The sequence below is a fragment of the Cucumis sativus genome, chromosome 2 (assembly GCF_000004075.3).
Source record: "Cucumis sativus cultivar 9930 chromosome 2, Cucumber_9930_V3, whole genome shotgun sequence".
In the NCBI taxonomy this organism is placed as follows: domain Eukaryota; kingdom Viridiplantae; phylum Streptophyta; class Magnoliopsida; order Cucurbitales; family Cucurbitaceae; genus Cucumis; species Cucumis sativus.
This window is the reverse complement of record NC_026656.2, coordinates 774,584-791,174: the sequence shown is the minus strand read 5'-3', so window position 1 is coordinate 791,174 and position 16,591 is coordinate 774,584. Positions and strand designations below refer to the sequence as shown.

General features: G+C 28.9%; 2 protein-coding genes across 2 annotated transcripts; both read left to right on the top strand.

Annotated features, from left to right (window-relative positions):
- The first annotated feature begins 3,047 nt into the window (after nucleotides 1-3,047).
- Nucleotides 3,048-5,701, top strand: LOC105434537 (protein SPEAR1). Its single transcript, XM_011650346.2, has 5 exons — nucleotides 3,048-3,373; nucleotides 4,032-4,142; nucleotides 4,305-4,375; nucleotides 4,536-4,620; nucleotides 5,165-5,701. Exons 1-5 carry the CDS (start codon nucleotides 3,158-3,160, stop codon nucleotides 5,285-5,287), a joined length of 606 nt encoding a protein of 201 aa, XP_011648648.1. The 5' UTR covers nucleotides 3,048-3,157; the 3' UTR covers nucleotides 5,288-5,701.
- A 4,298-nt stretch (nucleotides 5,702-9,999) lies between these two features.
- LOC101212219 (aldehyde oxidase GLOX1) lies at nucleotides 10,000-13,078 on the top strand. Its single transcript, XM_004139387.3, has 4 exons — nucleotides 10,000-10,568; nucleotides 11,259-11,419; nucleotides 11,514-11,877; nucleotides 11,948-13,078. Exons 1-4 carry the CDS (start codon nucleotides 10,062-10,064, stop codon nucleotides 12,758-12,760), a joined length of 1,845 nt encoding a protein of 614 aa, XP_004139435.1. The 5' UTR covers nucleotides 10,000-10,061; the 3' UTR covers nucleotides 12,761-13,078.
- The last annotated feature ends 3,513 nt before the right edge of the window (nucleotides 13,079-16,591 follow it).

Genomic DNA, 16,591 nt, shown 5'->3' with positions numbered 1-16,591 from the left:
CTTGTTTTTTTTAAGTTTACTAAATAATTCAATCATTATACTTTTACTAATTTTAACTTTTTTTTTATAAAAAAGCATTGGTTACCGCCCGCGCATACGCACATATATATACTATGTAATATATAAAGTTTGAAAAGCTTCTTTTCAATTCTCGAAGTTTGAAGTTTATTTTAAAAAAAACGTCGACACATAAGACATATATGTGTGTGAATAACAATTTTTTAAAAAGAATTCCTATTCATTATTGTAAACGAAACTTCTATACATATCGTAATCGTTTAAGACTATTTTTTTAATATATAATATAACATAAACAATGAACAACATTATTTGATACATAGATTAAAATAATTCTATAACTTCAAAGTTTCAATTACTTACTACCTAAATGATAGGGTTGCATGAAGTCATAACCAGATTTATTTAAAAATAATAATTAAAATACAAGTTCTTAAATAATTCTAAACTGTAAAGAGTAAATCTAATTAGTTCAATGATTAATTGATTCTTTAAACTTACTTAAACAAAGTTTTTTCATATTAGACTAATTTTTGTTGACATTTGTCGACCATTAACCTATTTTTATCTTGTTCAAATTTATTCACAACATAAACCTTTACAACCAATTGATCTAGATTGAAAAAAGTGAGAGTTAGGTTTTAATTAATTAAAGAAGAAGCTGTTAATTAAGACTTAATTAAGAGAGTTTTTCTTTTTCCTTTTTTGTTATAAAAAAAGGTTTAATTAATAAGAGAAAGATTAATGAGGATAATGGAAAGCGAGGTAAACGAGTTCACGTGTTGATTGAAGTAAGAAGACGGTTTTATCCTTCAAAGTCTCTCTCATTCCCTCTCTCTACTCTAAATTAACTAATATAATACTAACCCTCACAGATCATGCTCCAAACTCCTCAATCAGATTTGGTCCCCAAAATAATACATTAATTTACACTTTATTTTTCTTTTTAATATATCCTCTTCTCTATTTATCCTTATCATTAATTTAATTTGGTTAATTAAACAAAAAAATTACTTTACCATTAATTTTGTTAAAATATAATTTACATAGTTTTAAATACCAAAATAGTATAATTATTCTAAAAATTCTCTTAAATAAATGGTAACATGAATTAGATGAATATGTTATAAAAAAGTTCATTTCCACCCAAACCTAGGGCTAAAAAGAAAAATAAATAGATTGACTGAATTTTTTCTCTAGTTTTCGAAATGCAACTTTTCAGTCCTCGAGTATTTAAAAAAGAAATAGGCTTTAGAAATTTTCTTGAATAACTTTCTATTTTATAAATAATTATTTGTTGTATTAAATTAGAATTAGAGAATGGTTTTTAAAATTCATAATTTCTCTCAAAATATTTTTAAAAAAATAGAAAAAAATGGACAAACTATTTATACTTATAAAATTACTAAAAGACAAAAAATTTTACATGTAAATATTTTATCAAATGTTCTATTTTTTACAATTCACTCGCCCCTCTCTCTTATCTTTCTTTCTCCAAAACTACTTTTTTCTAATTTTAAATATTATATAATTATTTGAAAAAATTCAAACAAAAAAAATACACCAATACCCTCTTAAACCTATTTTTAAAAATTTAGAGACAAACAATGCATTTTCAAACTTTAAAACGAAATAGCCTAACTTTTATAAAAAATATATAAATTTAAAACATAATGAATAATTAAACACGTGGAGTACTCAAAATTTAGGAACTAAATAGTAATTTACCCAACAAAAATTACAAAAAGGTAAAGGTAAAAAATGTTGTCTTTAGACAAACCCCCACAATCATTTGTTTTAGATAATAATAACAAAAATAAAATAAAATGCTACAAAAAAATAGATGTGTAGAATCTATATGATAATGTTAAATGTGACTAAAGCATTAATTTAATTGATACTTTTTCCCGAAAATTTTGAGTTGTAATTATTTTATTTTCCTAAGTAAAAGTTACTTGGAAATTTGACAGCTGGGTTTATATATTAATTTCTTTGTTAATTAGAGCATTATTGGTTTAATATTTAGAATAATTTTTAAAATTTGTAAACAAAATTCAATTGGTGGAACCCACTCTTAAGGGTTCGATCCTACGTGCATGATTAATTCCCAAATCATGATCAAATCTCCTCGACATTTGAGCTAATTAATTATCTATTTCAATAATTATCTTTCTTTTACAAATATTATTAAGTATTTTTGCATCAATAAACTCGATCTTTGCTTATTAAAAAATATTTATTAAGCAACTCGTATGCGTGTATATTCCCTTATAAAAGAAATAATTTGTATATTAGCTCAAAATCCGTCGTAATTTTAGAACTTTGTTAAAATAATCAACTTTTTTATGCATAATTTTATTTAAAATTCAGTGATTAAATCCAAATTAATTTTAAATTAACAATATATTCTATGATATCAAAAATACAAATAAAAGATGACATTTTTAGTATAAATATATATAGGTAAATCAATTAGTGCCATTGTATTGACACAACTTTCATAGCTTGATCCTCATTTTATAGTCATTGTATTAAAAAAAACAATCTATTAGAACATTAAAAATGAAGTCCATATTTGAGAAACTATTGTAAATATAAAAATATTTATAAAATGTAGGAATTTTTTTTATTATATTTAATATATTTGTTATATTTTTTTGTAAATATTTAAGTTTGGTTACATTATATTTTATTTTATAAATAGAAAAACATTTATGGGGTGGCACAAAAAATACAGACCATTAAAAAACTACTTAAAATAAGAGACAATCACCATCAAATGGAGTGGTTAAAAAAAAGGCAAAAAGAAAAAAAGAAATTATAACAGCGACAATGATTGTTAATATTATATAATTAATTAAAAAAAGTGTATTGAAGTTCTCAAAATAAAAGGAGAAAAGAAGAAAAAAAAAGCATAAAATCTAAGTATAAATAACATAAAAATCCTAGAGAAAATCTGATCCAGCGATGCAATAATTGTTAAGACAGTGAAAAAAAAAAGCTTAAAAAGAGGAGTGTTGAAGATCTCTGGCTTCTCAAATTAAGCCTTCAACTCTCTCTCTCTTTCTCTCTCTCTCTCTCTCTTTCTCTAATTTCTTTTTGGTTTAGTTTTGAATTTTTGGAATTAGAGATATATTCTATGGGGAGTGGTTATTTTGGGGAGATGAATAATATTGAAAAGAGGAGAAGTGGGTCGCCGTCGGCGGCTGGGGGGAGGAGAGGGCGGAAAGGAGGTGGCGGAGAGAAACCGAAGCAACCGCAGAGAGGGTTGGGAGTTGCTCAGTTGGAGAAGATCAGATTGCATGGCGAAATGGGCTGTGCTGCTTATTCTCACTTCTATCCAAATCTCTCCGCCGTAAAATCTCTCTCCCCTATATATCTATAGAGATATTTATTTATGTTTTAATTTTAAAAAAACCTTTGAAGCTTTACATTTTCATGGGGTTTTTAATTTTAATTTTAGTGGCCATGATGAATTATAGATCGGAGAAATTAAAATTGGTATTAGTTTGAAGAAATATTTTACACAGGAACAATATTTAGGTAAATAAAAAAAAAATTAGTCTCATGGTGTGTATTTTGATGCTTTTTTTTAAATTAAAATTTTCTTTCTAGCAAATCAGAAATTTCTTATGAAGAAACTTTATATTCTTTTTTTAAAAAATAATTCATTGACTCCTAGAATTTGGGAGAGCAAATTGAGGAGACTGTTCCCTTTTTCCTTCCTAATCTTTGAACTTTCATTGATTTTTTTGAGAAATTTTGAAAATTACTTTTAAAATTTACACCAACCCATCAACACGATAAAATAATTTAGAATACTTGGAAGAGATGTAATTAAGAAGAATTTGCTGTAGTAACAATTTGTTATTGGATAATTTACACGAGTGTAATCTTAGACGATGATATATATTGTATGGAAGTATTGCGCATTTTAATGATACAAAAAATTTTCTTCTTTGCATTTTAATGGAGGAATTGATGATTTAGGGTTTATTTCTGTTTACATGTAGGGAGATGATAGGAGAATGCAAACAACAACAACACCTAATTTTTCTTACTCCTCAACTCATGAATCGTCTGCTTCATCTCCTAATTCCTATGGCTTCCATCAAAACTTTATGGTAACTCTCTCTCTAGATTATCATATATTTTTTAAAAAAGAATATTACAATCATACTCTAAATTTGTAGAGATTTTGAAAGTTTGATTAATGAATTAATAAATTAAAGATTTGTTAATTATATATGAAGAATTTGATTTGTTTACTTTAAATGGATCCCAAGGGAATGGGAGAATATGAAAGAGGAAGCTTTAGATATGGTGATTCTCAACTAACAACAACTTCTTCTTTAAGGTAAGATTATTAAAGATCAATCTTTACATTTATTTATCCAATAATATTCTCTTAATTAACAAGATTAACGTTGTAATTAAAATTTACTTTCCATTAACAATGATTAAACCTTTTATTTTAAGAAATTAATTTGGGTGATTTAATTTGTGATATACTTTAGATGGGACCCAAGTAATACATTTCTGGAGACCCAACATTTTGGGCAACCAAACATGAGTGGACACCTTTTCAATCCTCATGTACAGGTTAGTTAGTATATCTTCTCTTTAATTTAACTTCATTTTAATTAATGTATTTTAAAACAATTTATATGTAGAAATAAAGAAATTATCAATTTAAAAAAATATGCAATTTCTGTAATATACAGAATAATGCTATTCATATAATTATATTTTAGATTTAGAGACCTCGTCATTCTATTTTCATCGATATTTTTACATTGACGTGAAGGATTAATTGATATTTCTACTATATTATGAATAATCACCTAAACATTAAAAATATATGATATAACAATTGAGATGTGAACGTGTTTAAAAATCATGTAAATCGTTTTTATTTACTAATTTGAACTCAATTTTTAGAATTATATTTTATTTTCTATAACTTTTCTAGAAATATTCTTCTAACATGTTAGGTGAATAATTTAGTTATGGTATGGTTTTAAAAATAAAATTTAATTAGTAAATGATAATTTTTTCATGAATAATCTCTTTGATAGAGATAAATTTACGGAGAATTTTTATCAAAACCATATGATCATTTTAATATATTGTTTGGAAAATACAGGATTCAATGATTCACAAGAACATAAACACGAAATATGGGAGTGATTCAATGGGATCAAGCAGTCAGAATTCTGAATCAAGTGAGACTCAAGAGCTAGATTTGGAGTTGAGATTATCAATCTAATTAAATTAAAAAGTTTGTGTTACAAAATATAATCAATCAAATTCCCTACCATTAATATATATAATTATAAACTGCATTTTAGTCCTATTTGATGAATCATATCCCTCATGTTTTTAGAAATCAATATAGTTTCGAACAGCTCTTTAGTTTGTACATTTTCAAATCATACCCTTTTTGTCAAGTTAAGTGTAATAATAGAATTGATACATTTAGCACTTATTAATTAGAGGTAAATTTTGATAAAAGGGTATGCTTTTTTTTTCTTTTTCTTTTTGAGATGTTTGAAACTATTTTTAAGAGAGAGAGAGAGAGAAATACAAGGACGTGATTTGTAAAATGGACAAATCATAGGGTGTGATTTGTAATTATCATTCCTATATATATAATATATATTGCATGCATGCACAAGTCCAATATATTTCTTTTCCAAGTACATTTCCAAATTGCATTATGGGGTTGCAATATTGAAAGAAAGCTAATTTCAGCTGAAAAGTACTGTCATTTTGTAATCAAATGTTAGATTGACTTTTTTTAGAGAATAAATAATAAGAAAAATTATTAAAAATATTTACAAAATAGAGCAAACTTCTATATATATATATATATTTGCATTAGTTTGTTCATAAATTGTGAAAGTGAAGACAAAGACTTTATTGCTTCCTTTCAGGTCTACATTAGATATAGCAATCAAACAGTAGCACTATTTTGATTGATGTATTTATTTAATTTTTCTTCTCTAAGTTGATAAGAGATATAAAAGGAGGGAAAAAAAAAAGAAAAAAGAAGAAGAAAATTCTATAAACTTTATTTGATTCATTGGTTTTGAGCAAATTTTAAATTTTAAATATTTATTTATTTCGATTCCTCTGTTGTTCAACAGTTTCCAAACTTTATTAAAAAAAAAAGGTTAAGAAAAATCCAAAGATTAAAAACAGTATTGAAAGACATTAATTAAAGCTCTTTTTTATTTTCTAATCAGCCTCACACTTTGACTACTCACTTCAAATTTTGACTCCATAAAAGTTAAAATAAACTTATGAAAGACACCCCTTTGAATTCATAGCTTCTGACACCTCCATAAAAATTAAATAAGGAAAAGATTAACTCATCTACGATAGAATTAACTGTGAAATTTTTTAATTTGTTCAACGTGAATAATTATCGACTAATTGTAAGTTACGTTATATATATGCACACACATTGTTGTAATCTCAACTAAGAGATTCAAATATCTTATCCTATATATTGATAGGTTGAAAAAGAACCATAACTTTTTTTTTTCTTTTGAAATCATTTTGGCATAGAAGTTGATATTAGGAAGGAAGTAGGGAAGTACACTAATTGTTTCGAGGAGAATAGATAGAGTACAAAGAAAAAGAAGGGAAGTGAAAAAGGACTCTTCTTTTGTGTGTGCATGCGATGTTTGTTTCACACCAAGCATATTGAGTGCTAGTAAAAGGAATTTCGTTTGTGGATGTTGGCCTTTCCTATTTTAAAAATGCCCTTTTCCTATACTAATTCATAAAATTTAGAATTTTTTTTTATAAAAAACTATTTTCACCGACAACAAAGTGACAGAAAAATTATTCTGAATCTCGCACTTATACAATGCACGAAGAAACTATGTGGATATACTATATAGATCGAACAACCAATTGTAAAGGAACAAATGTCGTTAGAAATATTACAAAATATTAATCTTTCATATTTATACCGTTTTCTTTGATTATTGGCTTTTTCCTCGTCCCTATTTTATATGCATCGATCCTTCCTTTGAGATTTTTTTAGCTCTCTGTACACAATGATCTTTATTCGGATGCAATTTTTGGAGCTGTGACATGATGGTGTTGCTAAGAATATGTCAATCTAGCTAAATATTGAGATATTTGACTTGGTACAAACTCCTACGCTGGTCCACTTTTTATCGTATCTTTTTCTATAAAAAAACATAAGATAGTGTCGAATTTGGAGGTCTACGTCCATATATGGTTTTTCTTTTGCATCAAATGAGTATTGCCTTTATTCTAGAAGTATATGACTCTCTCAACTTTTATCCAAAAGATTCTAGTGATTAGAATTATGTGTGTGATTTTGCATTAAATAATTAATAGTAATAATATATATTTATTGAAAAAGGAAAATTGTGCACTAATTAATGTGAAATAGTGAAATGAGAATAAAAGTGAAAAGAAATGATGAAGATACTTTGTATGGAAATTGAAAAATTCATGTCGAAGTGATTGGGAAAAAGGAGCATGCATGAACCCAAAGTGATTTTGGCAAATTCCCAATATGCCACTGTTTTTTGTATTAGTGGGGAAAGTGATTTGACATTAAGGTTTATTTCAAGCTTCATCTATGGGAGGCATTGAGGGAAAACCCTACTTTATATATGTGCCTTTAGAGATGAAGAAGAGCTTTGTTTTCTTTATAGAGAGAGAGAGGATATAGACTAATAACCCTAAAACTTAAAATTAGGGTTTGGGAAAAATCTTCTCAACAACACTCATATCCTATATTTTTTTTATATGAATTAATCTTTTAAAAATATTTTTGTTGGTAGTTCTTAGTTTTAATTAAATATGTGATTTAATACATACGTGTAGGCGTACGTATAAAATAACTGAGTAATATAATACGTATTTTCATGCCGTACAAATTACAAATTCATCTTCAAATATAATTGATAAGACAATGCATGGTGATGAATTTGGCATTCATCTTCATCCATTCTATCAATCCTAAATAGAAAAACCCTAAGATCTTTTGTTTTAGAAAATGACATGAAAATTAACTTAAGTGAGTTGCATAAAGATAAATGTAGCTCGAAATGCACTCATTAACGATCTATCCTATTGGTTTTTCTACTAACGTTTCAATGGAATATCCATTTTTAAAAAATAATAATCATAAAAGGGTGTAGGCATATATACATGACACATAGTAGAATATAAGGAAACTAGAACCTGTGTATTATTATTTCGATTTTAGAGTGAATAAATTTTAATAGTTATATTAAGTGAAAATTTATATTCTCTTGTTTTTCTTTGGGATGGTTGTGGATATTGTCAAAGCGATCATAGTTTCAATTGACAAAAGTTGTATATCGACTTTGAAGTTAGATATTCGATTTCTACTATCCCATGTGTTGGAAGAGAAAAGTTCTTATTTGGTCATTGTAGTTAAAAATGATTTACTCTTGATTTAATAATTTCGTTTTATATATACTTTTAAATTCTAATAATTAAATTTTTATCGTTCATCAAAGTTAAGTACAAATTTTATACTTAAACAATTTAGTAATTATTTTTCCGAGCAACATTTATAAAAAAAAAGGTTCTTTAAATCTTAGTAATATTTTTTTACCACGTGAAAAGTATCAAGACTAGATTGTTACAAATTTGAAAACGTGTCGATAAGATCTCATTTGGTCACTAGTTAACAAATTTAAAAGTAGATTACTATCTGAATAACGTCATGTTTACGAAATTTGTAATATTAAAAAAATATTATGGATTGTTTTTTCTAAATTATTTGTCAGGCAATTTCCCTAAATTTTACATTATTATTAACTTTTTTTTTTGTTCTTTTTTAAGTCTAATTTTTATTTGGTTTTAACATGTTAGCACTTTCCGTTTATTGAGTTTGATTGCAATTTTGGTTTATAAAATTTAAAATATTACTATATTAATTTTTAAATTTGAATTTTATTTCAATTTAGTCAAAGTTTACACAACTTTTAACTAAATATTCACACTTGTATCCTTTTGATATCAACAACTATTAATTAATTGAAAATAATTATGAAATAAAAATTTAAAACTAATTTTCATAGTAAGAAACAGTGGAACTTGATTAATTATATAGATATTTTAATTGAATTAAATTAATTAATAAACTTTAAAATGAAATAAGGAAGTGTATATTAATTAGTTAAAGAAAACTAGGTTAATAAGTGTAAATCTTAGAATCTTTCAACTAACCGACAATAAAACTCAAAATTTAAGAACTAAAACGGTAAAATTTAAAAATGTACAAAACAAAATATAAGCTAATTCCAAGAGTAAATTCAAAATATGAAACATAATTAGGCTAAACTAAACTTGTAATTTATCCTTCAAAAAATAAAAAATTTGAACTTTGGGTTACATTGCAAAAAGTACTCCATAAAGTGCAACGAGAATTACAATTATACTCTCAAACTTTTTACGATAAAAATTAAGCAATTAAAATTTTAGCAATGTTAAAATTGAACACAAAACTTACATAATCGTGTAAAATGATAACCTTCGTAGAAGTTTGAATGGGTTCTATTTTAGGTCCAAATTATATAGTTATCCAAAGTTTGAGAGCACAATATATTTGTAGGATTGGAAAGTTTGAGGATATATATAATTTGCAACTACACCATATTTGAGGTTAGTTTTTACATTTTCTTTAAACTTTTTTACCATACTTTTATTAACCTCAAGAACTTATGGCTTAAAAATAATCTAATTTTGAGTTTCCCCTTAAATTAATATTACCTAGAATTAGTAAAAAGGGTTAAGAATTTCCCCTTCAAACAAGGAACCACCAGAGGCTATTTTAATGATCCCTTAACTAACTTGTTTGAGCCATAAAATGCATTATAGAGAAGGAGACAAAAGCTGAGGATCAAAAACAAAAACAAAAAAAATCAAAAAACAGAAAACAAAAAACAACCAAAGAAAGAAAAATTGTGTCATTATAAACACAAAGCTGCCATTGAAGAACAAGGTAACTCACACCTTCAATGGCGGCCTTTCTCAAGGCAGCTTCCCTTCTGCTCCTCCTCCTCCTTTCTCTCTTCTTCGTCTCTGCTCCTGCTCAATTCGACAGCGTAGGTGGGTCTTACGGCCCCGGTGCTAACTCGCTCGACAAGGATTTGAACGATAGATTGAAAGGCGACGTCAATCCTCCGGCTGACGCAACCACGGGCCCCAAACCTAACCTACCGGGAATAACATTTGTAGCGGGTCCACGACCGGTGGATAGATCGGGCACACGTAATTTCCCATTAACATATCTAGGGACATGGAAGATGGTGTCTAGAAACTCCATGGTTTCAGCTATGCACATGAATTTGTTGCCAAATAACAAGATGATCATGTTTGATGCATCTGCATTTCACATTTCACAAATCAAATTGCCTGGTGGAAAATGTTTTCCTTTCAAGACTGATCAAGGTGCCATACTGCAAGATTGTTGGGCCCATGGCGTTGAGTTTGATATCGAAACCGCTAAAATAAGACCACTTACGGTTCGTAACTCAGTCAATTAACTTATATTTATATTTAGCTACATATAATAGTTTAAACAAGACAGATAAATCTATATATTACGAGGAAGGAATCTCTTTCTATTCCTACCATGCAGTTGAATCATTAGGATACGAATATTCGAGTAGGAATAGTTACAACATTATCGAACTAGTACATAGATCCATTCACATTATATATAAAATTATTGTCATTCCATTAAAAATATGTTCTACTATAAAATTTAGAAACACTTTCTAAACGAAAAAAAAAAAAGTAAACAGTATAAATGGGATCATAGTAAACCGTGTGATGATGTTTTTCCATGTTGTAGAACCGGACATCTTCAATTTTTTTTTCTTTTATGAAGAATTGACATATGTTCATGTTGATAGTATAAGTTTATGCTCATTAAACCATGCTTTGGTTGTTCACTATCTTGCATTTTAATTTAGATAACAATTTAGGCAGTGTTATATATATATATATAAAGCTTAATTAAATTCCTTGAAAACAAGACCTAATATTTGTGCATCATTCGAATTATTCAATCTATCTGACAAATATTTCTTATTTCTTGTTTAGAAAAATAAAAGTTTTTCCATGACAATTTGTGGTTAAAGGCTGACATCTTTAATTTCCTATTTTGCCCTCAAAATATTAAAATAACTAAGAATTTCTGGTGACGATAGATGCCTACGGATCCATGGTGCTCGTCGGGAGGGCTGGACGTGGAAGGAAGATTGGTAAACACCGGTGGTTGGATGGACGGAACCAAAACCGTACGATACCTTACTGGATGCCCTAATTGCGATTGGAAGGAATATCCAACGACATTGGCAAGTGGTCGTTGGTAATTATTATTAATTAATTTCATATTTTGTTTAGTTACGTTTAATTATTCATAAATTAAAGCCGTTAACAAACCGACGCCGGAAACATTGTAGGTATTCGACTCAGGCCACCATGCCGGACGGCGGTTTCATCTTGGTCGGCGGCCGGAGATCTTTCGATCTTGAGTTTGTTCCGGCAGAAGGAAAAGTAAATACAAAAGCTATTAAAATGCCATTCTTGGATGAAACAACTGATTTGGATGAAAACAATCTTTATCCTTTTGTTTATCTTTCTACTGATGGCAATGTCTTCATCTTTGCCAATAGTCGTTCCATCTTGTTTAACCCCAAGACTCTAACTGTCGTTAACGAGTATCCGGTTTTGGCCGGCGGTTCCCGAAACTACCCCGCGTCGGGTATGTCTGCACTCCTTCCTCTCAAGCTCTCACTAGAGAATCCTGAAGCAACCCCCGCTGAGGTATGTTCGTAACCACATGACTTTGTTCATATTATCAAACTTAAGCTGATGAGTTACGATGAACAATCAGGTAATTGTATGCGGAGGAGCGAAACCGGAAGCATACCGGTTGGCAGAGAAAGGGAACTTCTTGCCAGCATTGCAAGATTGCAATCGTCTAGAGATCACAAAGCCAAAGGATGTTTGGAAAAAGGAATTGATGCCATCTCCGAGAGTAATGGGCGATATGTTAATTCTCCCAACCGGTGATCTTTTGCTTATCAACGGCGCTACTTCTGGTACATCCGCATGGAATTTCGCCGAAGCTCCCAATTACTCACCGATTCTTTACGATCCTGACAAACCCCAAGGTCAAAGGTTTAAACAACTAATCCCCACCACAATTCCAAGAATGTACCACTCCACCTCCGCCCTTCTCCCCGACGGTCAAATCCTGGTCGCCGGCAGCAACACTAACGCCGGCTACCAGTTCCAATCTGTCAAATACCCGACGGAATTAAGGGTGGAGAAATTCTCTCCGCCGTATCTCGATCCGGCACACACCGCATTCCGCCCTACCATTCAGTTGAACCAATTGGTAGCGAAATGGCAATACGGAAAAGATTTCGTAGTGAATTTTAATTTAGTTCCTGACGGTATATTTGATCGGGAGAATGATGTTAGAGTCACGATTTATCCGCCGCCGTTCACAACACACGGGTTTTCAATGAATCAGAGGCTTGTTGTGTTGCCGATTAGGGAAATTGCGGAAACTGGCGCCGGGATTTTTAGTGCGACGGTGGTGGCTCCGCCGTCCGGAATAATTGCGCCGCCTGGGTATTATATGCTGTTCGTGGTCTATCGTGGAATTCCAAGTGTGGCAGCTTGGATTCAAATTAAGTGATTTAATTTGATTTAATTACACTTAAATTAAATCATGTCGTTATTATTAATTCTCTTTTGAGATTATAATTCGGCTCTCCATTTTGAAGAAAAAAATTTGGTGATAAATCACTGATTAATTCTTCCTTTGTTTTTTTAATTCTTATTTTATTTTTTATTTTTTATTTTTTATTTTTTTCTTCCTCCGATTTTATTTTTTAATAATTTAAGTGTTTTTACTATTGTTTATTGTTGTGATTATTTATACCAATTCTGTCTCAAAGAAATTGGAGAAATTATTTGAGTTTTTTTTTTCTTTCTTTTTTGAGTTTGAGGTAGTTTGTTGTACACTGAATTCTTTTTTTTTTTTTATTATATATATATATATAATGTAAGCCTTTGTGAAGGTTTGGATTTTCATTTTGGTCCTCTGGTTGTAATTTATTTTATTTTAAATTTTTAATATGTTTGTTTTAACTTTTAATTAGTTTTAAATTATTTACTATTTTGCTTCTAAACTAATTTCAAAAGGAATAGATAAAGCTTTTAGTCTCACATAGGTAGGAAGAAATCGTTTACTACTTGAGGTTTAGACGAATAAGTAGGAGTTGAGCACTTTAATTGGTTAAATAGCCTTTTGATGTGTTGTGCATTATACTTACGTTGTTTGGTTTCATGACTAAACAACTGTTTCGAACTACTTACTCGTCTCAATTGAAATACATCCTTGAATTTATGAATACATGTATGTATGTATTTTTTTAGTCGATAGAATGTTAAACTTTTCTTCTTAATATTCACAAGTGTTTAGGTCAACTTAAGCGCACTTTGACCAATCTTACTTTTTTATCGATTCTTCTTCTTTCGGGGTAGCTTTTCTTTAAGAGGTTCTGTCGAAGCTTTGGTCCCCTACTCCATCAAGCCCACCTCTTTCTATGGATACCTCTAATTCTTCTTCTTCGAGGGAAGCTTTTCTTCAAGAGGTCCTGTCGGAGCTTCGATCCCCTACTCCATCTAGCCCACCTCTTTCTATATGGATACCTTTGATTCTTTTTCTTCGAGGGAAGCCTTTCTTCAAGAGGTCCTGTCGGAGCTTCGGTTTCCTACTCCATCTAACCCACCTCTTTCTATGGATACCTCTGATTCTTCTTCTTCGAAAGAAGCCTTCCCTCAATATAATGCTCAACTCCAAACCAAATTTATCATAATATCTGGCTTTCATGGTGATTATCTCTTTAGTTAGTGCACATTTTATAAAAAGAAACATATCAAACAACTAAATAGATTGACAACTCGACTAAATTCCACCTCAATAGAAAAAACGAACAATAAGATAGAAATTTTCACAAATTTAGAATAGTCTCCCACGTCTTAATAACTTTGACCCAATTTTAAATCATACATCTAAAGGTATAGTAATTAAAATCATAACACACAATGGAAAACATACGAGTTTATAAATTGAGAAATTATTTTAAGTCCAACGATTAAAAATTGAGAGAGAAGAACCAGACAAACCAAAAAGTAAACAATTTTCAAACTAAATTTGTAAAAATTTGAGACGACAAACGCGAGAAGCTAAAACATGAGTTGTAGAGTTTCACTAAATACTAACAAAAGAGCGAAAAAAAAAACCTCAAATTGAAAGACATTGATCAAATCGTGAAGAGAATCAGCAAAAACTTGATATTGTTACCGTTTCTAGATTTTTAATTCATTCAAAAGGTTATCTGTAAATAAGGAATATGCATCAAATCAAAGCAATGGTACAACATTACCGTTAACTAAATATAACATTACAGATTTAAAACGTGGACACAACTCTTTTAACACATTATCAGTTAATAGGTTAATAACGTGCGTATTCAATATTCATACTTTCCTAATTAAGTATATAAATATAGTATTAAAAATTAACTTCTACTACTAGTCAAATTCGAATCTATAATTTAAAGTTTTACTCATTTGCAATGAAGAAGGTGTTCTTAGCGTTTTAGAATGCCCACTCGATGGGCCCAATTCGTTTGGTTTGATTGGGCTATGCAAAATAAGACTCTCTCGTGCATGTGGAATGAACACTTTCGCTCTTTCTCCCTCCTATCTTTTGTTCCCTTTCTCTCTCATGTATTGTTTTTGAGACGTTTCGGACAAGGACTATCCTTATACTATTATAACCACATCTTCTTATATTTTGTTATAAAGTTTACTAATTTCTTCTTAAACTAAAATAGTTTACACATCATAAACACATAATATTATAATTCATAATTTAAAATAATCTACACTTCAAATATAAACTATTATATATAACTCAACTATAATAATAATCATCTCTTTGTCCTGCCTTCTTTTTGTGTCGTTTTCTCCTAGTCTTGCTTTCCAGCAGTTGAATGTTTGCTAACCAACAAGTTGGTGCTCTTGCGAATATATGGTATGATAGCTCATCGAAGAAGAAGGGGGAAAAATGAAAAACAAACTGTTCAAAGGAGAAGAGGAAGAAGAAGAAGAACGTTAACCCTTGCCAAAACCCATGATTCACGAGGAAGATAGAAAAATAAAAAGGAAAGAAAGAAGGGCAGATTCGTTATTTCACTCTTTCACGACGTCATCAAGAGGTCAATTATCAACGTCTTTTAATGTTGGAATGCCTTCAATTCGTTATGTGACACTATGAGCAACCTTGGTACGGGGTTCAAAGGCAGTTCCTTTGAAAGTTCTTTAGTTTTTGTAATTGATTATTTACATTTTATACCTTAGAATTTAAATAAGTGCAATATATAAAACTCTCTAACCCAATAACTAATTATTTTATCCTAAAACAGTCTCCATAATAAAAATGGTTTGCTTGTTTAATTTTAATAGCCCTTATGACACTAAAATTAAATTGAAATGATTTACAACACTTACGTAATTATTTTGAAAATGACAATACTCAAATTAGATATTTTAGAAAATTTGTTCTAAATATATACATCATATATACGTAAACTATGTAATTAGCCCGTTCTTAAATGTTGAAACTAAATTTGAAATGGGATTTAAAATAGTGAAATAAAAAATTGTGTTTCAACCAATTTTGTTTTTATTAGAAATTAAAAGTCAGAATGAATAAAGATATGACGTAATTTAAATAATTCTAAATTTATTTATTAGTTGGTTACCTACGCCCTGATAACGATGTTTAATGACTTTCTTAAAAAATAAATTTAAATGGTTTGATTTTGAATTTTACCCAAAGAAATATATGTCCAAATAAAGTGAGTAAAATATGCCATATTTGTTTATTTTGTGTTGAAATTTATTTATTTGTTAGTTTGCTTGTTGAAATAGGAAATTAAAGTAATTGAAGCATCTTTTAATGTTTTTTAAAACTTTTTTTTAGAAAATTGTAAAAACCATTTGCTTGTTCTTACAAGTCACCGAAAAATGATGACGTGGGATGATGCAAATTCGAATTGTTAGTACAATTCGAGCCATCTGAATTAAAATATTTACAAAATATAACAAAAAATTGAAATGTATTAATGATATATATTGATAAACTTCTATTAGTGTCTATCAATGTGACTGATAGAACCATACAAATGTCTATTAATATTTATTATTGATAAAATCTAAAATTTTGTAAATATTTTGTCAAATCTATCATTTTTTACAATTTATATAGTATTGCCAACATGAGCTTGTTTAACTGATGTCTATATGTTTCGATCTTGGGTTCAAATTTCGTACCAAAATTTGTTATAGAAAAGACATTTTCAAAACAAATATATGTATATGAGATATTTTTAAAAATAATAAAATAAATTAAAAATTTACAGACTATTGTAAATTTTTTGATTCTCTTCTAAAC

Excerpts from the sequence above, each read along its gene's own strand:
- LOC101212219 (XM_004139387.3), top strand. The coding sequence starts at position 10,062 with ATGGCGGCCTTTCTCAAGGCAGCTTCCCTTCTGCTCCTCCTCCTCCTT. Across the intron at positions 11,420-11,513 it reads ACATTGGCAAGTGGTCGTTG|GTATTCGACTCAGGCCACCA; the intron begins GTAATTATTATT and ends GAAACATTGTAG. Across the intron at positions 11,878-11,947 it reads CTGAAGCAACCCCCGCTGAG|GTAATTGTATGCGGAGGAGC; the intron begins GTATGTTCGTAA and ends ATGAACAATCAG.
- LOC105434537 (XM_011650346.2), top strand. The coding sequence starts at position 3,158 with ATGGGGAGTGGTTATTTTGGGGAGATGAATAATATTGAAAAGAGGAGA. Across the intron at positions 3,374-4,031 it reads TCTATCCAAATCTCTCCGCC|GGAGATGATAGGAGAATGCA; the intron begins GTAAAATCTCTC and ends GTTTACATGTAG. Across the intron at positions 4,621-5,164 it reads TTTTCAATCCTCATGTACAG|GATTCAATGATTCACAAGAA; the intron begins GTTAGTTAGTAT and ends TGGAAAATACAG.